The sequence below is a fragment of the Chaetodon trifascialis genome, chromosome 23, assembly GCF_039877785.1.
Source record: "Chaetodon trifascialis isolate fChaTrf1 chromosome 23, fChaTrf1.hap1, whole genome shotgun sequence".
Classification (NCBI taxonomy): Eukaryota; Metazoa; Chordata; class Actinopteri; order Chaetodontiformes; family Chaetodontidae; genus Chaetodon; species Chaetodon trifascialis.
In genome coordinates, this window is record NC_092078.1 from 8300132 (window position 1) to 8320295 (window position 20164).

The window sequence follows — 20164 nt, forward strand, 5'->3', positions numbered from 1 at the left end:
CTGCAAAATACAGTTTTCTGGTTTAAAATAGTTAATAGTTTAAAACAGGAGTGTTGTGTGGACTGAAATTATGCCGAAGGATGAAGTACTGGTTAATAGGTGAAGTGGTACACCAGTTAAACTGGCTTAACAGAAAGAACTGACTCTTGTGTATTCAGTTAAAGTAGCAATACCACAAAATATTTCATCAAATATTTCAAGTTTCAAAGTTCAAGCTCACAAGCGGACTTCTTTTGAATACCTATTAAAATAATTACATCTGAACAGCATGTAAGTATCAAATTTATTCTCAAATACACAAACAAAGGTGGCGATATGAAATCAAACAACGTGACACTGTCAATGTCATTCTTTCTGAAATGTTGAATCTTCATTTAGCACCTTAACAGTTCGGTTATACATGATTTATATAGTCACTCATACAAAAATGAAATGGGTGAATAATGCGAGTCAGTAACATAAAAATAAGCATGGGGAGCTGGAGCGTTCGGATCACAGTTACTTAAAGATACACACTGGATGTAATCAGAAAGTACCGCTTTCAGCGTCTCGTCTTTTCACCTATTAGTACCTTTAAGCCTCTACAGTCCCATACCGAGAACTCCTCACAATAAGAGTTATTTGACGACTAGACCTAGACAGTGATTACTAAACACAAGTCCACTTGACATTTTTGGACCTATTTTCTTTTCACATTAGAGCTTGCTGTTCTGTACTGTTGCATTTACATAAGAGTAGTAGATATACATACAGAGAAGTTCATTGTCAAACAATGCTGGAACAAGATGAGTTATTTTATGTACCTGGAGTGTGAAAATGTCTCTAAACAATGCAAAGAGTAAGGCACTTGATATACTCCTGTGCTGCCAACGAACCTGGTATGATGATCCCGATATGTATGCAGGATTATATCCTTTTCAAGTACACAGTGTACCTGGCACCCTCTAGTGTTAAACTGTGGTCTGTGCGCTTCCTGATGGACAGCTCTGACACAATTAGCTGGCTTGGGAAGGTGTTTCCCTTCCTAAAATATAATATTTCTGTTCTGAGGATTGCTAAACAGCAGAGTGCTGAGCAACTCTGATGGGAACTCAAAATACTGCGCTGAGAGTTTGCTTTTGGGGAAAAACAAACTAGCTCACTATGGAGACAAGAAGGTAGCACTTTTCTGTCTGGATTTAGTACTGAAAGAAAAGGACTTCACGGAGTGGATCTGAATGAGAGAAACTTTGCACAGACATATAGTCAACCCATATCCCACATTAATTGTTTTAATTTCGTCTTATTTTCTTTGTCAATGTTAAACCCTGTTCTCACCAAATTTGCAACAAGTGCCCTAAATCCAATAGGCCCTTGTGAGCTCAAAAAGCTTCCACCAGATCCTCGTCAAAACAAGTGGGAACCGTACACTAACTTCACATGAATGGTCACTCAGCACCCGGACAGAAAAGCTACATGACATCCACAAAGAACTCGCTGGGGTTTCCCATGGCCAGGTGGAACGACTGGCGCGACGCTGTCAGCTCTGGGGGAACAGAGCCCAGGTCGCGGGTGGGCGGGGCCCCAGGAGGCCCTCCTGGAGTGGAGGAAGGGGGTGGGGGTAGAGCCGGGTGCATGGGGCCTGTGGGCATCTGCTGCGTGTGAGGAAGAGCGTGAGCGCTTGCCATGGCCGGGTGCGGGTGCTGGGGTACCATCATCACCATCATGGGGTTGTAAGGCAGGATACCCGGCGGGTAAGGAGACATGTGGGGCGGCTGGGGCATGCGGTGATGATGCGAGCGCTGGGAGGAGGCGTGGCTGTGCTCGCTGGGGGCGGCTGAACCGTGGCCGCGCCTCAGGCTGCTGCGGGTGGAGTACTCTGATTCGCTGCCGCTGCCGGAGCGCGAGTCACCTTCTCCACCCCCGCCAGAGGGGGACTTCTCCCCTCCACCAGCGGTGCTGCCAGGACCTTTAGTGCTGCGACGTCGCTCACCCTCGCTTCTTGTAGATCCACTGCTTCGGCTCCCTGGGGGCAGAAAGACAATGCTGTTAGATAAGGCAGTAAACAGGTCTAAGTAGTTAATCCAGCTTTAATATCCTCTACTCGGTCAAACAAACAACCACGCCTTTCCTCAACATCCAGATTGGCTTATTGTTTGTCTTCAGGGTTTGATTTTCTGACAACACAGCTTGTGAAGGCAAGGCTTCTGGCAACTGACTCTCAAATCTCAGATGTCAGAGCTTTTCTAACGGGGCACTCTAGCAATTTAGTGCAGAGCGCCAAAGTGAAACCAGAACTTCCTGGTTCTGTTCCACCAGTAAGAAAACCTCATAAACTAGAATTACGCCTTGCGGTTGTGTGCCTTCACCGAGCAGTCAAGCTGCAGTTTACATGCATGTCTGTCCAGACTCTTATAATACATGTGGTGAAGACACTGAAGGAATTTAATAAAAGGTATTAAGTGTATTTTTGGCAAAATGGAAGTTATTCCAGTTATTTCCAGTGAGAAACATGCTGTCTTCGCTTACAGACTATCTTTATAGGAAAGTACAGATGACTGATAGAGAGCTTCAACACATGGTGCAACAACAAGCACCTGAAGCTCACTAACAGCAAAAACAATGAGCTTGTGGTCGACTACAATGCTTCAAATATGGATGTTGCTACAAAGAGGCGGACGCCCAAGATTAGCGTCACCAATTCAGAGTGACAAATGTGAAATGTGAAATGCGGTCACAATCTTTGAATAATGGCCAGAAAAGTGTTGTTGCAGAACATGATGACATCATAGTGAAGCTGACTTTTGATCTGAAATATACGATGTCATCACTTCATTTTGTCCTATGAGACATTTGTGTGAAATCATAATTTGTGTATCAATTCCTAACTTATGGCCCAAAACATGCTTTGTGAGCTCATGGGGACCTTTGACCACCAAAATTTAATAAGTGCATCCTTGAGTCCAAGTGAACGCTTGTGCCAAATTTGAAGAAATTCCCTAACGATGGTCTTGAGACACCACATTAATGAGAATGGGACCGACAACCCGAAAAAACAATGAAAATGACGTCAGCTCTGTGTTGCACTTCCATAAATTTTAATGACTTAAGAGGCAGATTCTTAAAAAAAACAACAAAGGCATAGATATCCTGATTTCTTTGTCCTTAATATGGGACAGAAAGACAGAAAGAAAGCAGTACAGTTCCTTAATGATGATCTGACATGTGATCAGAGCCTGTGCTCACCTTCACTGTGCTGGCTGCCGGTGCTGCCGGGGGCGTAGCTGTAGCTGGTGAGCTCGTGGTACGGAGGTGGCTGGCTGGAGAAGGCATGTGTAGGGTAGGGCTGATAGGGGAAGGTGTGCATCATGGGCCACGGGGAGGCCCCAGGGAGAGGCAGGGGGGCCAAGGTGTCCTGGTCTGAGGCCCCGCTGGAGCCGTCGTTGTCATTCAGGGACAAGTTGGCCATATCTGGGTGGAGGATAAGACAATGGAAGGAATGAATGACATGAATGAATGAAATGATACTACATCTGCAGATGCAAAATGTCCCTTAAAGACCTAAACAGACACAAGTCTCTTCATCTCTTCATCATCTGCAGCTTGTGGGACACTTGGTTGTTTTGTTCTGCTTGTTATCAAGCGCCTTCTGCAGATTCTAAATTTAGGCATGGCAGGACATTAAAGAAGCCCTTCCACAGCTGAAACGTCACGTGTGACCCCTGCAACCACCAGCGTGTCTGCAAAAGGCATGTGTGCAAATGTGATTATGCATAACATTCGAGCAGACCGATCCAAGTCAGGCTTCGATGCCAACGTTTTCCAGCTACTCACAGTTCTCGCAGTCGCTTAAATCTCCGAAGACATAGTAACACTGCTCGGAGAAGGTGATCTTGTTGACGGTGTGCCGGATGAAGCCGGCCTTCAGCAGGTTGCTGGCGTACTTCCTGGCTTCACGGCGGTCCTGGAATCCCTCGATGTGGTGGAAGAGCCACTCCACGACGTCTGAGCCTGGTGGTGGATGCATGAAATGTGAGACCTCAGATTCACTCTGAAGGAAATTTCTAAGACACAGATGCCCAGAATACATAATAAAATCAATAAATGCATGGTATCTATATACAGGGGTGCAAACAGGAATGAACAGCAGCAGTAGACTGAGTCTAAAAATAATCATTTACTTTGAATAACACCATGATATGAAAACAGCAGAGGTGAACAAATGCAACAAATATTCCACATTCAAGACACCCCAGTAAAAATCAGAGTTTAGTGTAGAAATCCAGCTTCACATAAGAAAAATTTGGTCACTCAACCTCCATTATTCCTCTGCAGTGAGTGGCAGTTTAGTGTATTGTTCCCAGAACAGGATTTCTCCAAACACTTTAATTATGTTGTGACAATAGTCTGGGTGAAGTCTGCGCAGGCCGTCTTCAGGGCTGATTTAGCGGCATTGCGATTTTAAACACAGGACAAACCGCAGCCTCAAAAATGGCCGTTAATGTGAATAAACACTTCCCTCTGACACGACCACAATGGTTTTTACTGAAGGAGAAACTGTCCTTTCCTGATGACCTGACAGATGATGGATTTTTACTACACTGTGATGAAACACAGTCTGAATAAGAGACTGCATTTTCATTTCAAAAAGCACAAAATGGACAAACATGCAGCTTACGTAATTACTCCTTGTGATTCAGCTGCAGGTGATTCCAATTTAACAGATGTTTTCAGTCAAAACAGGCACTCAAGTTTGTACTTTGGGTTTTTTTCCCTCCCACATGTCACGCGGTTTTCATTCTGAGAACATAATGCCTGCCCTGTAAAGTCCTCTGAGGGACAGACAGTTCACGAAACTAAGACAATCTTTTTTGTTTCCTCTTTGTAGTCTTACCAAGGAACGCGTTGGGGATGGTGATTTTAAGCCACATGCGGTCCCTGACCTCCAGGCCGGACTCTGGTGAGGCCATGGCCTTGGCAACCGAAGCCATGTCAGAGTGCAGTGATAAGTTGAAGTCATCAAAACCTGGAGAAAGACAGAAGAACATCTTAGGAGTGCCTCAGAGGAAGAAGTGTGGACACGCAGGGATAAATGAGAGGTGAAATCTGAACTGGGTCAAAACTGGAAGGAAAGGAGTGTAAAGCTGAGGAGGAGATCAAAGGCAGGAAAGCAGCAGACATCATTCATCACATCAGAACGACAGCGACAAAGGCAGAAAGACTGATGTGAAAGATGATTCTTATGCCAGTGTTGTTCGGACAGAAAGATGAAGGGAGACTAACAGGAAAAAGATACAATAATGAACCTCATTCAGGTGTTGAATGGACAGAGAAACCAGGCACGGTTTAAAAGTGGAGGATATGCTTTTATGAGAGGATTGTGTGGATATGAAAGAAATGAGGATAAAGAGGGGAGAAAAGGAGAGGCTCTCACGTTCAGTCTCGGTGACAGAGGAGGAAGAGGTGATGGTGCTGAGGGAGGAGCTGCCTGGGAAGGCGGGGTAGGCCCCGGTCATAGCCACAGAGTGGCTCACCCACGCCGCTGGGTCAATGGGTCGGATCGGTTCATCTGCACAGGGGGAGAGGAGATTAGGACGCCGTTTCATCAACGAGGGAATAAACAGAAAAGCCAGCGGTCCTGCACTTACTGCGAGGCAGAGTGAAGTAGCCCTGAGGAGAAGGGTCCCAGCATTTAGCCACTGTGAGGATGATGGGCCTGGCAAGCACAGGAGGAAGAGGAAATCATCAGAAATCACTGAGGACCACTTGTGTGCAGACAAAACTTGATGTGAGTTTCTAAAATGATCTAAAAGGAGAAAACACAAACTCACCCTGGCTTGTGTACAATTTCCCTCAGCACCCGCACTGCATCGTCGTTACTCATGTTCTCAAAGTTGATGTCATTGACCTTAGAGGGTGTTGAAGCAAAAGACAAAGATTTTAATTCAAGTTTTCAGCACAATAACAGCCAGTTTATGACATAAACGATTCATGGCTGAAGTCATTTGCATCACCCAGCGTTTCTTCTTCTGCCATTTTCTGCTTGAATAGCCGTGCCTCCATCTAACTGTCAAGCAAATCTAAAGCCAACATTTGAAATGTTGCATGTAGGGGCTGCGTTACGCATGTCTGTAATAAACAGAGTAGAAGTAGAGGTTGCAAACTGGGAACAAAACCCGTTGTTTGCCAACCGCCAATAAACCTCAAAGAAGAACCAAAGCCAGTCGCCTTGGCCATCTACGAGAGAAAAATGGAGAGAGGTCTGTTTTGTTTTTTTTTTCCCACGCTTTACGGGAACATCTGGGAAGACACTGACGATGGAAACGGCTTCATGTGAGCTAAATGTCACAACTTATTCAAGACAAGGTGTTTCTGTCTGCCATTATGTGCATTAACTCTTTCCAAAAAGGCAAAAAAAATGCCTCACGTAAGAACTTTTTTTTTTTTTTTCAAATTTTACTGTTTCCATCACCCTTTTCTAATGCAACGCTTCGTCATTTTGATCTGTCTTTTCGTTGTTATTGTTTTGTTCAGACCCAAGGAAGACGAGCGAGCACTTTGCTGAAGCTAATGGAGATCCAAATAAAGAGTAAAGAGTAAAATCTATTGTCTCATGTTGCAATAGACCGACTGTCTTCAGGTTTCAGAGAGTTGATGGGATGACAGTGATTTTAATAACATTCCCTTTGGTTCACAGTTAAGACATTAATCCTCCTCACCTGTAGCAGCATGTCTCCAGGTTCGATGCGTCCGTCTGCAGCCACGGCTCCTCCCTTCATGATGGACCCGATGTAGATGCCTCCATCCCCCCTTTCGTTGCTCTGGCCCACGATGCTGATGCCCAAGAAATTGTACTTCTCTGTGTTGTTGAGAAATCAGAATAGCATCAACACTAGAAACACACACGCACGCACGCACGCACGCACGCACACACACACACACACTGAGGTTCAAAGACAAGAAACCAGCAGGTTTACAGACCCATGTTGAGAGTGACGGTGATGATGTTCAAGGACATGGTGGAGTCTGTCACGCTGCTGAAGGAGGATGCCTGAGAAGTCGAAAACCACAAATTTAACATGAGACTTGCTAATGAAATTCACTGATAAAAACACTGTGTCAGAGCAAACACGTACCCTCTCCAAACGTGGGGGACGCTGTTTCCTGCGTCGGCGGTGGCGTTTAAGAAGCCTAGAGGCCGTGCTCTGCTCTGTGGCGCTGCTGAACCTAAGAGTACGCAGGTCAATAAAAGGTGAAAGGTCAGAAGAGAAATCCTTAGCCTTAGCAAACCACCCAAAGACGCTCATTCTTCCTCAGCTAACCCTCCTCTCTTTCCCACCTGCTCATGGTGTCGTCGTCCTCGGAGTCGCAGAAGCTGGTGGTTTCCAGCTCGCTGCTCATCACCGTGCTGGAGCTCTCATATCCTGCCAGGTGGCGCTCCAGTCGACTCTGGCCGTTCATACGAGGACCTGGGACACCACAGAGGAAGCCCGCAAAGACAAGAGGGAAGATATTCAACATGAATTTTCATGTTTGCTCAAGTCCGTGTTTACCTTCCATTCAACAGATCACAAGCATTCCTCGCTTAGTCTTTGATTGTGATCTTTTCATTGTCTGGATGTTGGCAGCGTGCCAAATCTTGATGGCACATCATCATAAAAGAGCATTTTTCATCAGCACTGGGATCTGCTTTTTCTCACCGTGCTGCTCCATGCTCTCTCTGTGCCGAGGTCTCTCTCTCCTGAAGGAAACTACAGACTCTGTTTCAGTCTGGTCGTCCAAGGTCTCCACGCTGCCTGTCGCATTTGGACTGTAAAAGAAGACGCGTCATCGCAGGAAGAATTAGAGCATGAAGGAATTTCAACACTGAACTTTTCAATGAAACAATTTGAAAGTGATATCACCGTCTTTTCCAGGTATGCTATGATTTAACAGTTCAATCTTGCAACAGTTTAACAAAAATGTCAGTTCCCCCTAAAGGAACAAAAGTATTTCTTAGTGCTTACTTTACTTTCTACTTGTGTAAACTTCTAGTAGACATATTAGTTATTAGAGCCAACAAATATGACCTCAATCTGGAGTTTCGTGAGTCATGTCGATAACTTGGCAGCTCAACATTTTGGGAGTAGGTTGAAAAAAAATGTTGTTTTACCCTTGGTGAACTGTAAACTAATAAATACATGTAGCAGGCGGTGTTTAAAAACCTTTTTTGTATATGAGCACACACACAAACACATGCCTGAATGAAAACACATAGGAAACTGTCATCTCTCACAGCTGTGCTTAAATCTTCAGAGACGAGATCAGACGACAGGACACCTGTTGGTCTGTCATGTATAAACACGGTTTCACTGGAAACAGCAAGCCGATAGTGCCAACACAGGAAGGAAGCACTGAGTGAGATATTCTTCTTTTTTTCGTTTTTTTGTTTCATCCATGTGCAGAAATCCACTGATAAATTGAGCCGAGTAGAGCTTTAACGTCCTTTTTAGGCAAATTAGTTTACAGAAAGTGATCAGTGAATTACAAATACAAAACAGCACAGGCGTTAATGGCACAGCTTGACAAGTACTGGGTTTTTGAGGAAGCTACTCAAACAGTTATTTTTAACAGGATTTTTAACAATTTCAATATATGTCCCATACATTTATGCTCATAAAGTAACCAAGATTCAAGTGAATATTTTACAGTGTAAAAATCTACTTGTGAAATCATGTAATGGTGACAAAAGTGGCAAAAATACACAGATACCAATATTTGCAAGTTAACAGCAAAGTCATTTTTGTCACAGTCAAGAGTCACCAAATCCAAATGAGCAAGAGGAAGCCAGAATCCACAGGACAAACCCTTCACACCCACAGCTGGTAAATGACCAAAGTGCATGCAGCAACATGCAAATGTCCCAGTAAAGCCTACACAGGGCAGCAGACTTCAGTGCCGTGCAAAGGAAGACAGCGAAAGTCTTGTGGCTAATGATAAAAGCCAGATGAAGAAAAGAGAGATTTTTCTTCATCACACAGTCACAGTGACCTTAGAATGTGAATTCCATTTAATTTTCCAGTATGAGCAAAGGTGTTGATCCAGCTCCAAATACAGCATGGAAAGAAATAACTAGCGCGGTTAATTCTTCCAACCGGCGGCAAACCGCACATTAAGTGAAGTTAATAAAGAAATCGTCTCATTTGAGTTCAAAAAAACCATGAAGCCACCTTCCTGCAGTCACAGGAGACAGACAGGACGAGGTCCAAACATAACAAATGAATGAGAGCGCCACAGCTGTAATGAGAGGTTTTACTGGAGAGTGTGAACTCCATGTGACCCCTAAACCAAACTTAAAGAACTCCAGACAACATACTTCTGGAGGAACTAAGACCGACGGTAAGAAGCTATTAAAATTACAGATACTTCGTTTGCTTTGGACACCACCGGCCCGACTGAAATTTCAGCAATGGTTTCCTCACATTTTAGTAGGACAACACGGACGCTACAGAGAGAAGTAAAAGATGAAGAAAAGACAGTTTAGAGGGTCTTTATTTCATCTGTGACTCGACGGCCTTGTGGTTTCTCACTCTTAAAAGAAGTTTTTCTATGAACAATGATCAAATGACTGAGTGCAATTTGCAGTTCCCTTCTTTCAGCACCTTGTTTTGGTTTACAGCCTGCAACTTCAGTGCTTCGGTTCAGTCCCAAAGCTCTCATTTACACAATTTCAATGCAAAGGCTCTAAAAAAACGACTACACGCCCAGCACCGAACAGCAAACGGCAAAGTTAGCAACCAGCTGGTGAACACAGAGAAGCATTTAGCAGCTAGAGAGACAGACACAGCAGTAATTGGAGAGTGAATACTGGACTTTGCATTAGTAGTTTGCTTGTAGTTGCTCATGCTGCTGGATGTGTAAATAGGCAACCAATGGACACAATATTAAGAAACTACTATGTTCAAACTACAGTAAGTGTAAATCAAGTTTTAAAATCAAGTCTGTGTGTGTGTTTAATGTACTGAAAGCTTCCCCCAGCACACGTAATGTTAATAAGAAGGGCGGCCCCAGCTGAGATCAGGTTCAAATGAGCTGTAGTATTCTCGCTATTCTTGTTGTCACTTGATACTGGGAGTGTGCGAGATATTCAGGAAAAATACAGTATCTACATTACAGCCATGTTGAGTTTTAAGCTAGCGGTGAAATGTGCAGCTTTTGAGGAGGTTTTCTGGTCTTGTGATGCCAAATCAAATGAGAGTGTGTGCTTAGCTTACTGGAAGGAGGGCGGCCTGGAATCCCCGATGCCCCCGGTCCTCTCTGCAGGTGGGGGTGGAAGGGGCGGAGGAGGAGGCGAAGGCTGGGTCGTCGTTTCCACAGGGGGGACCACTGCGACCGGAGGCTCTGCTGCTGGAGTGTCTGAAGATACCAACTGGAAAAAGGAGTAAAAAAAAAGACAGATTAGGAGACGAAAAACAGAAAGCTAAAGGTAAACGAGTGGAAAAAGAGTAACAAAATATGTGCAGTGGAGAGAAATTGGCACAAAGCGAGTGGTACAAATTGAGAGAGGGGCCGGGAGAAGTGAGGGTGAGAAAATGAGAGGAGTGAAAGGAGGAGCAGGAAGGAGGTGGAGGGAGAACGGGTAAGATGTCAATTACTTTGACACACAAACACTGTACTCTTTTCAGATGGACGTCTCAAGGGCATACTGAAACGCTATCCCACACTTAACCCGTCTCTCTTCATTATACGACAAAAGTGCCCACACACACACAGAGGCAACACACATCAACAATTAGGATGAATGCCACACAGCATCCAGTTACCTGCACCATAAAGACACACACGGGAAGGGAATGAGATGTAGTAAAGACCAGCTGACTGAAAAATCTACATTAAAGCCAAAATATGAGAAAACATATACACTTTTAAAACCAGTAATATTCAAAATCCACTTTACTGCCTAGCTTTGGGATGACTGGCACATTCAGTGAGTTCAGATAAACACGCTTTGCCTTCCCCGTCAAAACAATTCAAACAAATGGAGCCTATCAGGCTGTTCGGACTGACGTTCGCCCTCTTCACTCAGTCACTCCCTGCTCTTCCCTCCCCACTAATGGGCTATGAAACACTCGTCTTCTGGGATCCCTGCATCCGTTTTGGCCCGCAGATCACATATCAGTCCCTCTGGTCTCTGAGCTTTGTTCCCCCTCTTTTAATGCCTCCCCTCGTTCTTATGCACTTAACAGATGCTTTGGCCTCAAACCTGCTTATCTGGGCCCAGGCTTGATGTTTTGTCTCTATTCACATGTAACCTGCAGGGTGGGGTGCAACAACTGGGCCTTCTACTCCACAAATGGAAAGTATGAAAACTGCGCCTGGCAACCAACCGTACTGTAACCAGTAACAAGCTGCGCCGCTTGTAGCTCGCGAGGCCTGAGTGTCGATTAACAGGACGAGAGAAACATTTGCTTTCCTTATGATTTGTTCAGACAACTGAAAGCACTTTTGGCTCCACATGTTGCATCTTCAAATAATCATTGTAATGTGCAGATTGGTTAGATGACGTCATGTAACTGGAGACTTCTGACACTCGGTGGCTTTCAAGTTTGCTTACACAGCAACACTAAATAATACATATATAAATAATATTTCAGGGTTTATTGTGATGATATGACGAAATACACAGTACGGCTTGCCAAAGATTCAGTGATGCTGTGCTGAGCCAGTGTAGTTTGCTTGGTTTAGAGCTTATAATAGCTGATGAGCTCTTCTGTAAGGATTTTCAGCTCTCCTGGTTTTCAACTGGGTGCTTCTGCCTGAGGTGGTGAGTAAGTGTGTTTTATTGTCCCCTTCTGTTAATAAAGCCATCTTGCGCTTCTTATATATACTGTGGTTTGTTGTTCATCAGATCTTTGGTAACCAACCCTGTTTGGAGCCAACTTCTCCACCATGAAGCCAGAGAAAAGCTTTCATGTTCGGCCATGTTTGTTGTTGCCATGTCTGACAGCATGACACCGTTACAGCAACAAGTCAGAATACTCCCATTAGGGCATATTAAAAAATATACTGGTATTATCGCAAACAATATATGGCACAGCCCTAATGCAGTTCTGACTGTAGTCTTTAAAGACTTGCTTGACTTGTAAAGAATAAAAAGTGAGAATAACATATATAATTCCCCAGATAAATATTGTATTATGCTGTAGAGGAATCGGCTAAACTTAAAAAAAGACCAGACAATAGATTTAATAGATGAACAGTTTTGTAGTCCAGCTAAACCACCAATACATGTGACGGCTATAGTGACTCAGACCGTGTCTAAAGCTCAAAGAAGACTTTTTTTCTCATAGATCTTGTGAGTCTATTTCCTCCTGTTTAACCTGGCTGAACACTTAGTCTGGTTTAGGTTTCCATCTCTTTCCAGCAGATTTTTCCAAGATGTTTTTTCTTTTCTTTTTTTTTTTTAAACAACCACTCACCAAAGCACTGAAAGGCCAAACTAGAAAATAGTCCATGATGTTGCATTATGCTGCACGTTTATGCACAGTCAATTAAATTAAGCACTTCATTTTACTCCTGCTCATTAGACGAGATTATTCTCCCTCAGATTAGTCTGAGGGAGGTCTGTGGGAATGCACAGGAAGAGGGAAAGTGGTTTCTGAAAGCAGCCCCTGGCTGATGATGCTGGCTGGCTTTTGAGATAAAAGCCACGTCAACATTTCGCAAAAGCCTCAATGGGAAGTTATTGAAATGAGGTCATTTATGGATTCAGAGCAATGGTCACCAGTGAAATCTGGAAATCTCCCACTCCCACTTTCATTACCAATAGGTTTGATATTTCTTACCCATGACACCACTCTGCCGTTGAAACATGGCAACTTGGCGCTGTCGTCGGAAATCTCTTCCTTCACCACCCTGAAAGACAAAGTGACAAAGTGAGGCTCAGGAGGTGTAAATTGTTCTGCCTTCATAATATTATGGGCATGGTAATGCAGTATCTGGTACACCGGGGAGGAGGAATGAGGCCTGAACGCAACACCAAGGTTTTAGTCGAGTCATAAAGAAAAGGGTTTAACAGCTGGGGAATTAAAGAGTTTATATTACTGGCACATTACATTAAACACATTAGGCTACGACAACAACATGGCTGAACTAAATCAAAGGCCAGGCTCAATTCTAAAATACTACTAAAATGTGTTTTGACAAGCTGCCCTTCGTTCCTTCGCCGTATTCCTTTAACATGTGTTGCCATGTGTTTCATGGATCAGTCTGCTGCTAACGCAACCGACTGAAGTGGGTTAGCTTTAATCACTCAACACAACAGCTATAAACTCCCTTCAGATTCAAAAGTGATTCACCAGAAAGTCGTGTTACAGTGACATTAAATGCGAGTTATATATAACCTGTCTGATGTAAGGCTTTTGTATGCAGGCCTGATCCGAGTTTTCGGTCCTAATCCTCATCAGTCCTTTAATGAAGTCCTGCTTTAAAGCAGATTTAAATAACCTTATTGTTCACACGCTACTTCATCCAAATACAGGAAGTCTTGGTTCCAAACTATTTAATCTATCATCTTAAATTCTTGATATGATATGAATGAAAGTTTATCTGGGAGGCTGTGACTCCTGAAACTGACCTGATGCCATCTGCTAGAAAGAAGACGTCGCACTCGTTTGGAGTTGTGAAAACTACAGGAACACCACTCGCAATTGTGCAGGGGCATTACAGAGTACAGACGTTTCATTTTAATGAAATTACTCACGGAATAACAGACAATTAATGACCTGCCAGCGACAATGCTTTTAACTGTAAGGCCCTGCTAAAAATGAGAAGCTGCTACCTGAGTGTTTGGTACGCTGAGCTCTGTTAGCATCCACGCTTGGCAAATCAACATCCGTGTCTGAACTCGGAGTCAGTCGCACCATTAACACACCAATTTTCACTGGCATGTGAGGAAAAAGCTGCTCTTTAGTGTGCTACACTCTTACACTGCTCCACTCGAGGCAGTAGGCAGTAATTTAATAAGTCTGTCAGCTCGGATAGTCTCATGATATAACATGATGTCAACCACTCCTACTGCCGGCTGTTCAACAATACTACACAGTTTCCCATTTTATTGTCTATATTTTTAATATAGATTTTATTCTCCAGGAGTTTAATCTTCCTGTGTGAGCTTTATTTAGTTCATCTCAATGGGATTTTGTAATTTTTTAAGTGTTATTTACTGACCACTTGAAGCAACCATTCACTCATTCAGCTTCAGCTCGCATCATCAAAACAAAATCCACTTGTAATGAAAGTGCAACTATATCGCTGAGATTATACTCTGAGCTAATCTTGTTACCAAAATACCACCAAAGCCATGAAGCTATGAATTACATGGCAGATATCAAAGACAAGAACAACTAACCTCAATATGCTTCCTCCTGCGAGCGACAGACACTATGGAATTCCTTCTGTCGCAGCAATAAGCTAAAACACACACTCTTACTGTTTTTGTGCCTCCTTGCTAATTACACAACCCTGTCATCTAAATATACATGCAAATCCAATACACATAACAGCAATAACCTCTGAGTAACAGCCACAGTGAGAGCCCAGCATCCACATGGCCAAAGCTCCTGAAAGGCAACGCATCCGTCTGGCTATTCCTCCCTCCTCCGTGCTCGTCCTCCATGTTTGTCAGAGAGGCAAACACTCTGCTTCGGCTGTGTAATTTCCCCCCAGCAGCCTCTCACTATGTTATTACAGTAGTTCACTTGGACAGAGGCTGGGCACAAGTGCTACAGAGAGGACACTTGACTGCTTCAACCCCTTCAAAAGTTTTCCTTTTCCAGCCTCATCTGCCAATGTGCCTCCTCTTAGTATGAGTGTGAGACTTGGTCAGGCTCCACTGGGCTTTCGTAAGCAGCTGTTGAGAGCCGGTTTTGTGGCCGAGTGTAAGCATACGGCCAGATTGTTGTGGGCACTGGTGGGGAACTGTTGCAGGAAGACTTAGCTCATGAGAGCCGTGTGTGTGTGGCTACTGAATGTTAGTTAACAAACGAACTTTTCCTGCATCTGATTTATTTAACGTTTCCCCCCACGCGCTGCGGGAAACTGCATCGAGAGAGCAGATGAACAGATGCAGCATTCTTCTCCAGAGAGTGTAATTGTCTTCATTCCTCGGCCCTCCAAACAAACAAGTGACCACAGTCGAGAGTCATTTCACACACACTCTGAAATTCCTCGAATAATGCACAAACAAGGCAGAAATATGCTGGGTCCTGTTGGATTTAATACAACCTGAAGTCCCCCCACCCCACTTCCCTTTTTTTCCAGTCTCTTGCTACCATTGAATTCCTCAACCCAACACGGCATCTCCTTTCTAATAATTAATCTTCCTGATACAGCTCCTTGATCCCCCTTACCAGCAGGCGTACACAGAAGAATATCTAATAACTCTTAGTTAACACCACCCCACTCTTTCTCCCCTTTTTCTCTCTGTGGACCCCCTAGACACCCAGCAAATGGCCTCCGTCCAGCCCCAGGTTTCCAGCGCCGGCCCTCGCCCACCCTACTCCATAGATCTCCCCCACTGCCACACACACAGCTCTGGCCGACAGCTGGCCTCGTACCAGGGCAAATGAAAACACACACTATTACACACTCCTCTCCTGGGTCAGAGAGGGGGGAAGAACGTCCCTATTTTGATTGGACAGCTGACTAAGAGCTGTGTTTGAAATTTCTCATCTGAACTCATTTGGAGATATTCGAATGAGAGAGCGGGATGCCAAGCTGCGCAGTTTAAGTTAAGAAGTGGGTATTTTTCAGCCATGCGCTCTTTGCAAGGCCTTCCTTTCTCTGCTGAGGGAAGCCTGGCCCCTGAGACGAGGACATTTTGCCTGTGGAAACTAACACTGTACGCTCACTTCGAAGCACATAGTGCCTAAAAGTAATCGTGTTCTGTCTGGTTACACAGGGATCTCTTAATGTGACAGCTAACCTGGAAACTACGCTGGCAATTATGGTGAGACTAGTCAAATTTAAAACAACTAATCAAGACCATTAAGAGGGTAATAAGAAGGGCTCCACAGATATTACTGTGCCCACAAAAAAATGCAGATAATAGCTTTTCACAGTCACTAAACGTACACACAGCTGCCAGTTTATTAGGTAATCTAACTAGAACTAATCCAGTCCATTACAACAGCCAAGACATAAAAGCATCCTTCATGAAGGCATAATGTTTAGTTTTTGTTTAAACTATTTCAGAAAATCGATTTCAGTTGCAGGTGTGGGTGGTAACGTATTAAAGTCACACATGAGTAAAAATGCCATTTTGGGGGAACACGCTCCTTTCGCTGTAGTTCTACTCTTCACTCGTATGTTTTTGAGCCACTCATCTACTTTATGCTTTGCTAAATTTGCCATTTATACCCTTTTTACAGCAAGTCTGCTCTAAATGCATGGACTTGAGTGCAGGAGGGGAGAGCGCCTCAGTTACCATCTACGTGAAAGAAAAAGAGGCACCACCCGTCCTCTGACCATGATGCGATCATGACGGATCAAGACGCAGCTTCAACAATCCCCAGCCACATCTGGCCACACTATTTATACCACAATGTACAAAACACAACAGTTACATGATGAAGTGCATGCTGTGCCTGAGATCTCCTCCTATAAAAACTCCTGTTCTAGCCTCCACAAGCAAATTAAAAAGTGGCACAGTTTTACTTTAACTTGAGAAGGTTTCTCAAATGCTAATATTCACATTGACTGGAGTCATTTTTTATGAATGTAATTGTTATTTTATTTGAACATATATCTTCAGTACTCGACCCACCACTCTTCCACTGTATGATCATTCTGGAAGATGTAATTTGTGGTGTGGTTGAAATGCATTGCATCATACTGAGAGGTATGTCTAATATCTAGCCTGCCCTCATTAATATAAATGGAGTAGGCAATGGCGATCCATTGAAACAATATTGGAGCTGAAACAACTCAATTAATTAATTAGTCAAACAACAGACAGTTCACCTGCATTCATCTTGATAATCCATTTATAGCTTATTGCATTTTATAGCACAAACTTATTGCCTGTTTCCATCTTCTCAAATGTGAGGATTTGCAGTTTTTCTCTGTTTTATATCATTGTGAACTTAAGCTGGGGGTTTAGACTGCTGATTGGACAAAATAAGGTATTTGAAGATGTCACTTTGGGTTCTGGAAACTTGAATGTTTTTCCACAATATTCTGGTGTTTTATAGACCAAACGATTAATCAAGGAAATAAACCGGTTGATCAATCTGGACCGGGCTGCAACCTTAAAAAATATTCCCATGCAATCACGATGGACACACGCTGAATTTAATCCATTTACACAAGAACTCAGGTTAAAGGTTTACTGAATAATACTCAATATAGTCTGCAGAGATGTTACATGATTATTGTCAGAAACCAAACACAAGTTCAAAGAACCCAAAGCGACATCACGACATCGCTTACATACTCTGATCAAGCATCATTTCAAGTGATATAAAATACTAAAAAGCAAGTAGCTCACTACAGTTGGGAAGCTGCATTTTTACTTACTAGGGGAAAAAAAATCAATCATTTTTGAGGATGTACAGCCTAATAACTCAACCAATCGCTTCCACGAGCCATCAATAGATGGGTCTTTCTAAGGGTTACAGATTTTCTCAGAGGAATATTTCTACAAGTCAATTATTGATGTTGCTGTTATTTATATTCAAATGATCTGCGCCCGAGGGGAACCTCTAGCTTGCCAGCTCTGTCGAGGCCTAATGAAAAGCCGTCTCATCCATTTCATCTTGGTGTTCGAGTTGATATTGCGGCTCCCTTGGCGCAGTCTCCGGTGGTGCCATCCAAAGTGGGAAAGAGGCAAATGGCCCGGCTTTAATACTCATCCAAGACTACAATGCATTTAACAGAAGCCCTAAGGGTCTCTCTGGGTGAATAAACCACAAACATGCATTCCTCTGCAGGAAAATGCACAGCAGCCCCACAGAAAAAAAAAAGATTAATTGATAGGAGAGGAGACAGCTCTTTCTGGAGGAGTGGGCCGGGAGAAGGGGGAGAGGAAGGGAGGAAGCAAGGGAATGAAAGGATGGCTGGCAGGCCAAAGTGTTAAAGAGGGGAGACAAAACCCTGGCTTCAGTCCCGAAAGAAAGAAAAGGCAAGGATTTCACAAGATGATGGACTGAAGGAGGGAGGGAGGGATGAGGATTAGGGCAAAGAAAAGCAGCAGGGACAGGGAATGCCTCCCATTGTAATGATGATGTTTTCTAAGAAATGTCCCAGCCTACATACCCTCAGTATTTATAGAAGCACTTGGTTATTCATCACCAGTCATTATTATAACTTTGCAGTTTCTGATTAGGGATGTGTTGGCTGACTGGCGACCTGCCTGGCTTCACTGGAGTTTAGTATGCCTCTACAATAAGTTTTTACATGTGACGAACAGACGACAGCCGGTCACAAGATAGGACTGCAAGACTTTAGGACACGCAGCCAGGCATGAATTTCTTCAAAGACTGCTTTTCATGATTGCACATTACTCATTTTAGGTGTTAACTTGTGCTAAGTTCACGCTCCTCCACTCAGGAAATAATGGCACATGACGGGACTGTTTTCCAGCTTTTACAACTTTCGTAAAACACTGCATTTATCTTGTGTTTCTACTCTTACTACCTTAGCTGTTCGCAGCTTTTATCACCACTCATTTTGCATGCAAATCACAAAGCTCTGTGCTAAAGAAAAAAAAAAAATCCACTGCAGCTCACCCGAAGTCCTGGTCCATAGACTTGAAGAAGAATTTGTAGTTTGGCTTGTTCAAGACCTGTTTAAAATCCAGCAAAGTGATATTTTCGGCAGCAATGGGTATCTTCACCAAATACGGCGTCTCCTCTTCGTCGATGTGATAAATTATTTTGGTTTCCGCCATGTCTACGGCTTTTTCCAAGCTGGAAGTTACCACAAGAAACACACTATGAGGCGAGGTAGCGTTAACTTTGTTGGGTAGTTAGCTAGCGGCGGAGCTAGCTAGGTGGCTAACGAGACGGCAGAGGTGAAACGATGATGGCCACTGAGATTTTCAGTCCGAGCCAGAGGACGTAAAGCGCCGTAACCCTGCTCGAAAGCTCGCTCTCCGACTTCAGAAAAGTCCAAACTCGCATTCCCCCCTGTTACCGAGGGGCGAAACACGACGGACACGCTACATTCACACGACCTAACTACAGCCAACTTCTCCCCCAACAAAAACATACATCGGAGGGGGGGTCTGAAAACTTTTCACCACTTTTTGCGAGCCAACGCGGCGTGTGACGTAAGCACGTACCCAACATTTTTTTACCTACGTACCGACCCGCGCTCCCCCTCACATTTTTATTATACGTGAGAAATATTTATTGTGTATGTTTGTAGAATTTAACACATGAATACTCTAAAGTACATCAAAACACATATATTTTAATTCACCAGCTGGCTTTAATGCTGCTGTTTGCATGCAGCTATTACCCGCTTTTGAAATAATTTTAGGCCAATTTAGGAATATACCTTATGTTGCTTTTATCTATGTTTTTATTTAATGGTAAAGTGGAAAGCGAAATCATCATTGAGGAAAAAAAAAAAACTGATAAAAATACTCTGCGCCTTGCCTTTCATTGTTTTTATTAGAAGTAAAATAAAGTACTGTTACATTGTTGATGTAATAACAATGTTTGTTTTTTAGTTGATTAGTGCAGTGGGACATAGTACAACAAAGTAGACAAATTAAACAGACATAAGTGTAAGTGTTTCTGGTTTGCAAAAATTATCTGACACTGGCTTCAATAGATTGATCCATCACCATTGACATGAACAAAAAAGATCTATACAGTCAATTAAGAAAGGAGTAAACACACATAGACAGAAGGATGCACATTAGGAAACACTTACAATCACTTTTGCATCATTGTACTGTTAAATGCCATCATTAAAACTGATAAATTATTACTATAGTTAATATTATCTAGTCCATTGCATCCTCTCGGACAGTTTCATCACTGCAGCCTGCACAATTCTCCACATAAAATGCCATTTTTTTAAATAAAGACTTCTGGTCATTGAATTCCTTGTCTTATAAACAGCCTCTGGGATAAGGAAATTAAATTCCTTTTATTTAATTCCAGATTTTTCTAAATATACACAGCTGTAACACAGT

The 20164-nt window shown here is 43.3% G+C and overlaps 1 protein-coding gene across 1 annotated transcript; it reads right to left on the minus strand.

The window, feature by feature from the left end:
- Nucleotides 1-271: 271 nt before the first annotated feature.
- On the minus strand, nt 272-19229 carry dvl2 (dishevelled segment polarity protein 2). Its single transcript, XM_070993651.1, has 15 exons — nt 18747-19229; nt 12804-12873; nt 10233-10387; nt 7680-7789; nt 7319-7448; nt 7116-7206; nt 6961-7030; nt 6699-6838; nt 5811-5887; nt 5628-5695; nt 5414-5548; nt 4874-5005; nt 3814-3990; nt 3226-3450; nt 272-2005 (listed from the first exon to the last, which is right to left on the minus strand). Exons 1-15 carry the CDS (start codon nt 18905-18907, stop codon nt 1452-1454), a joined length of 2295 nt encoding a protein of 764 aa, XP_070849752.1. The 5' UTR covers nt 18908-19229; the 3' UTR covers nt 272-1451.
- Between the last annotated feature and the right edge of the window lie 935 nt (nt 19230-20164).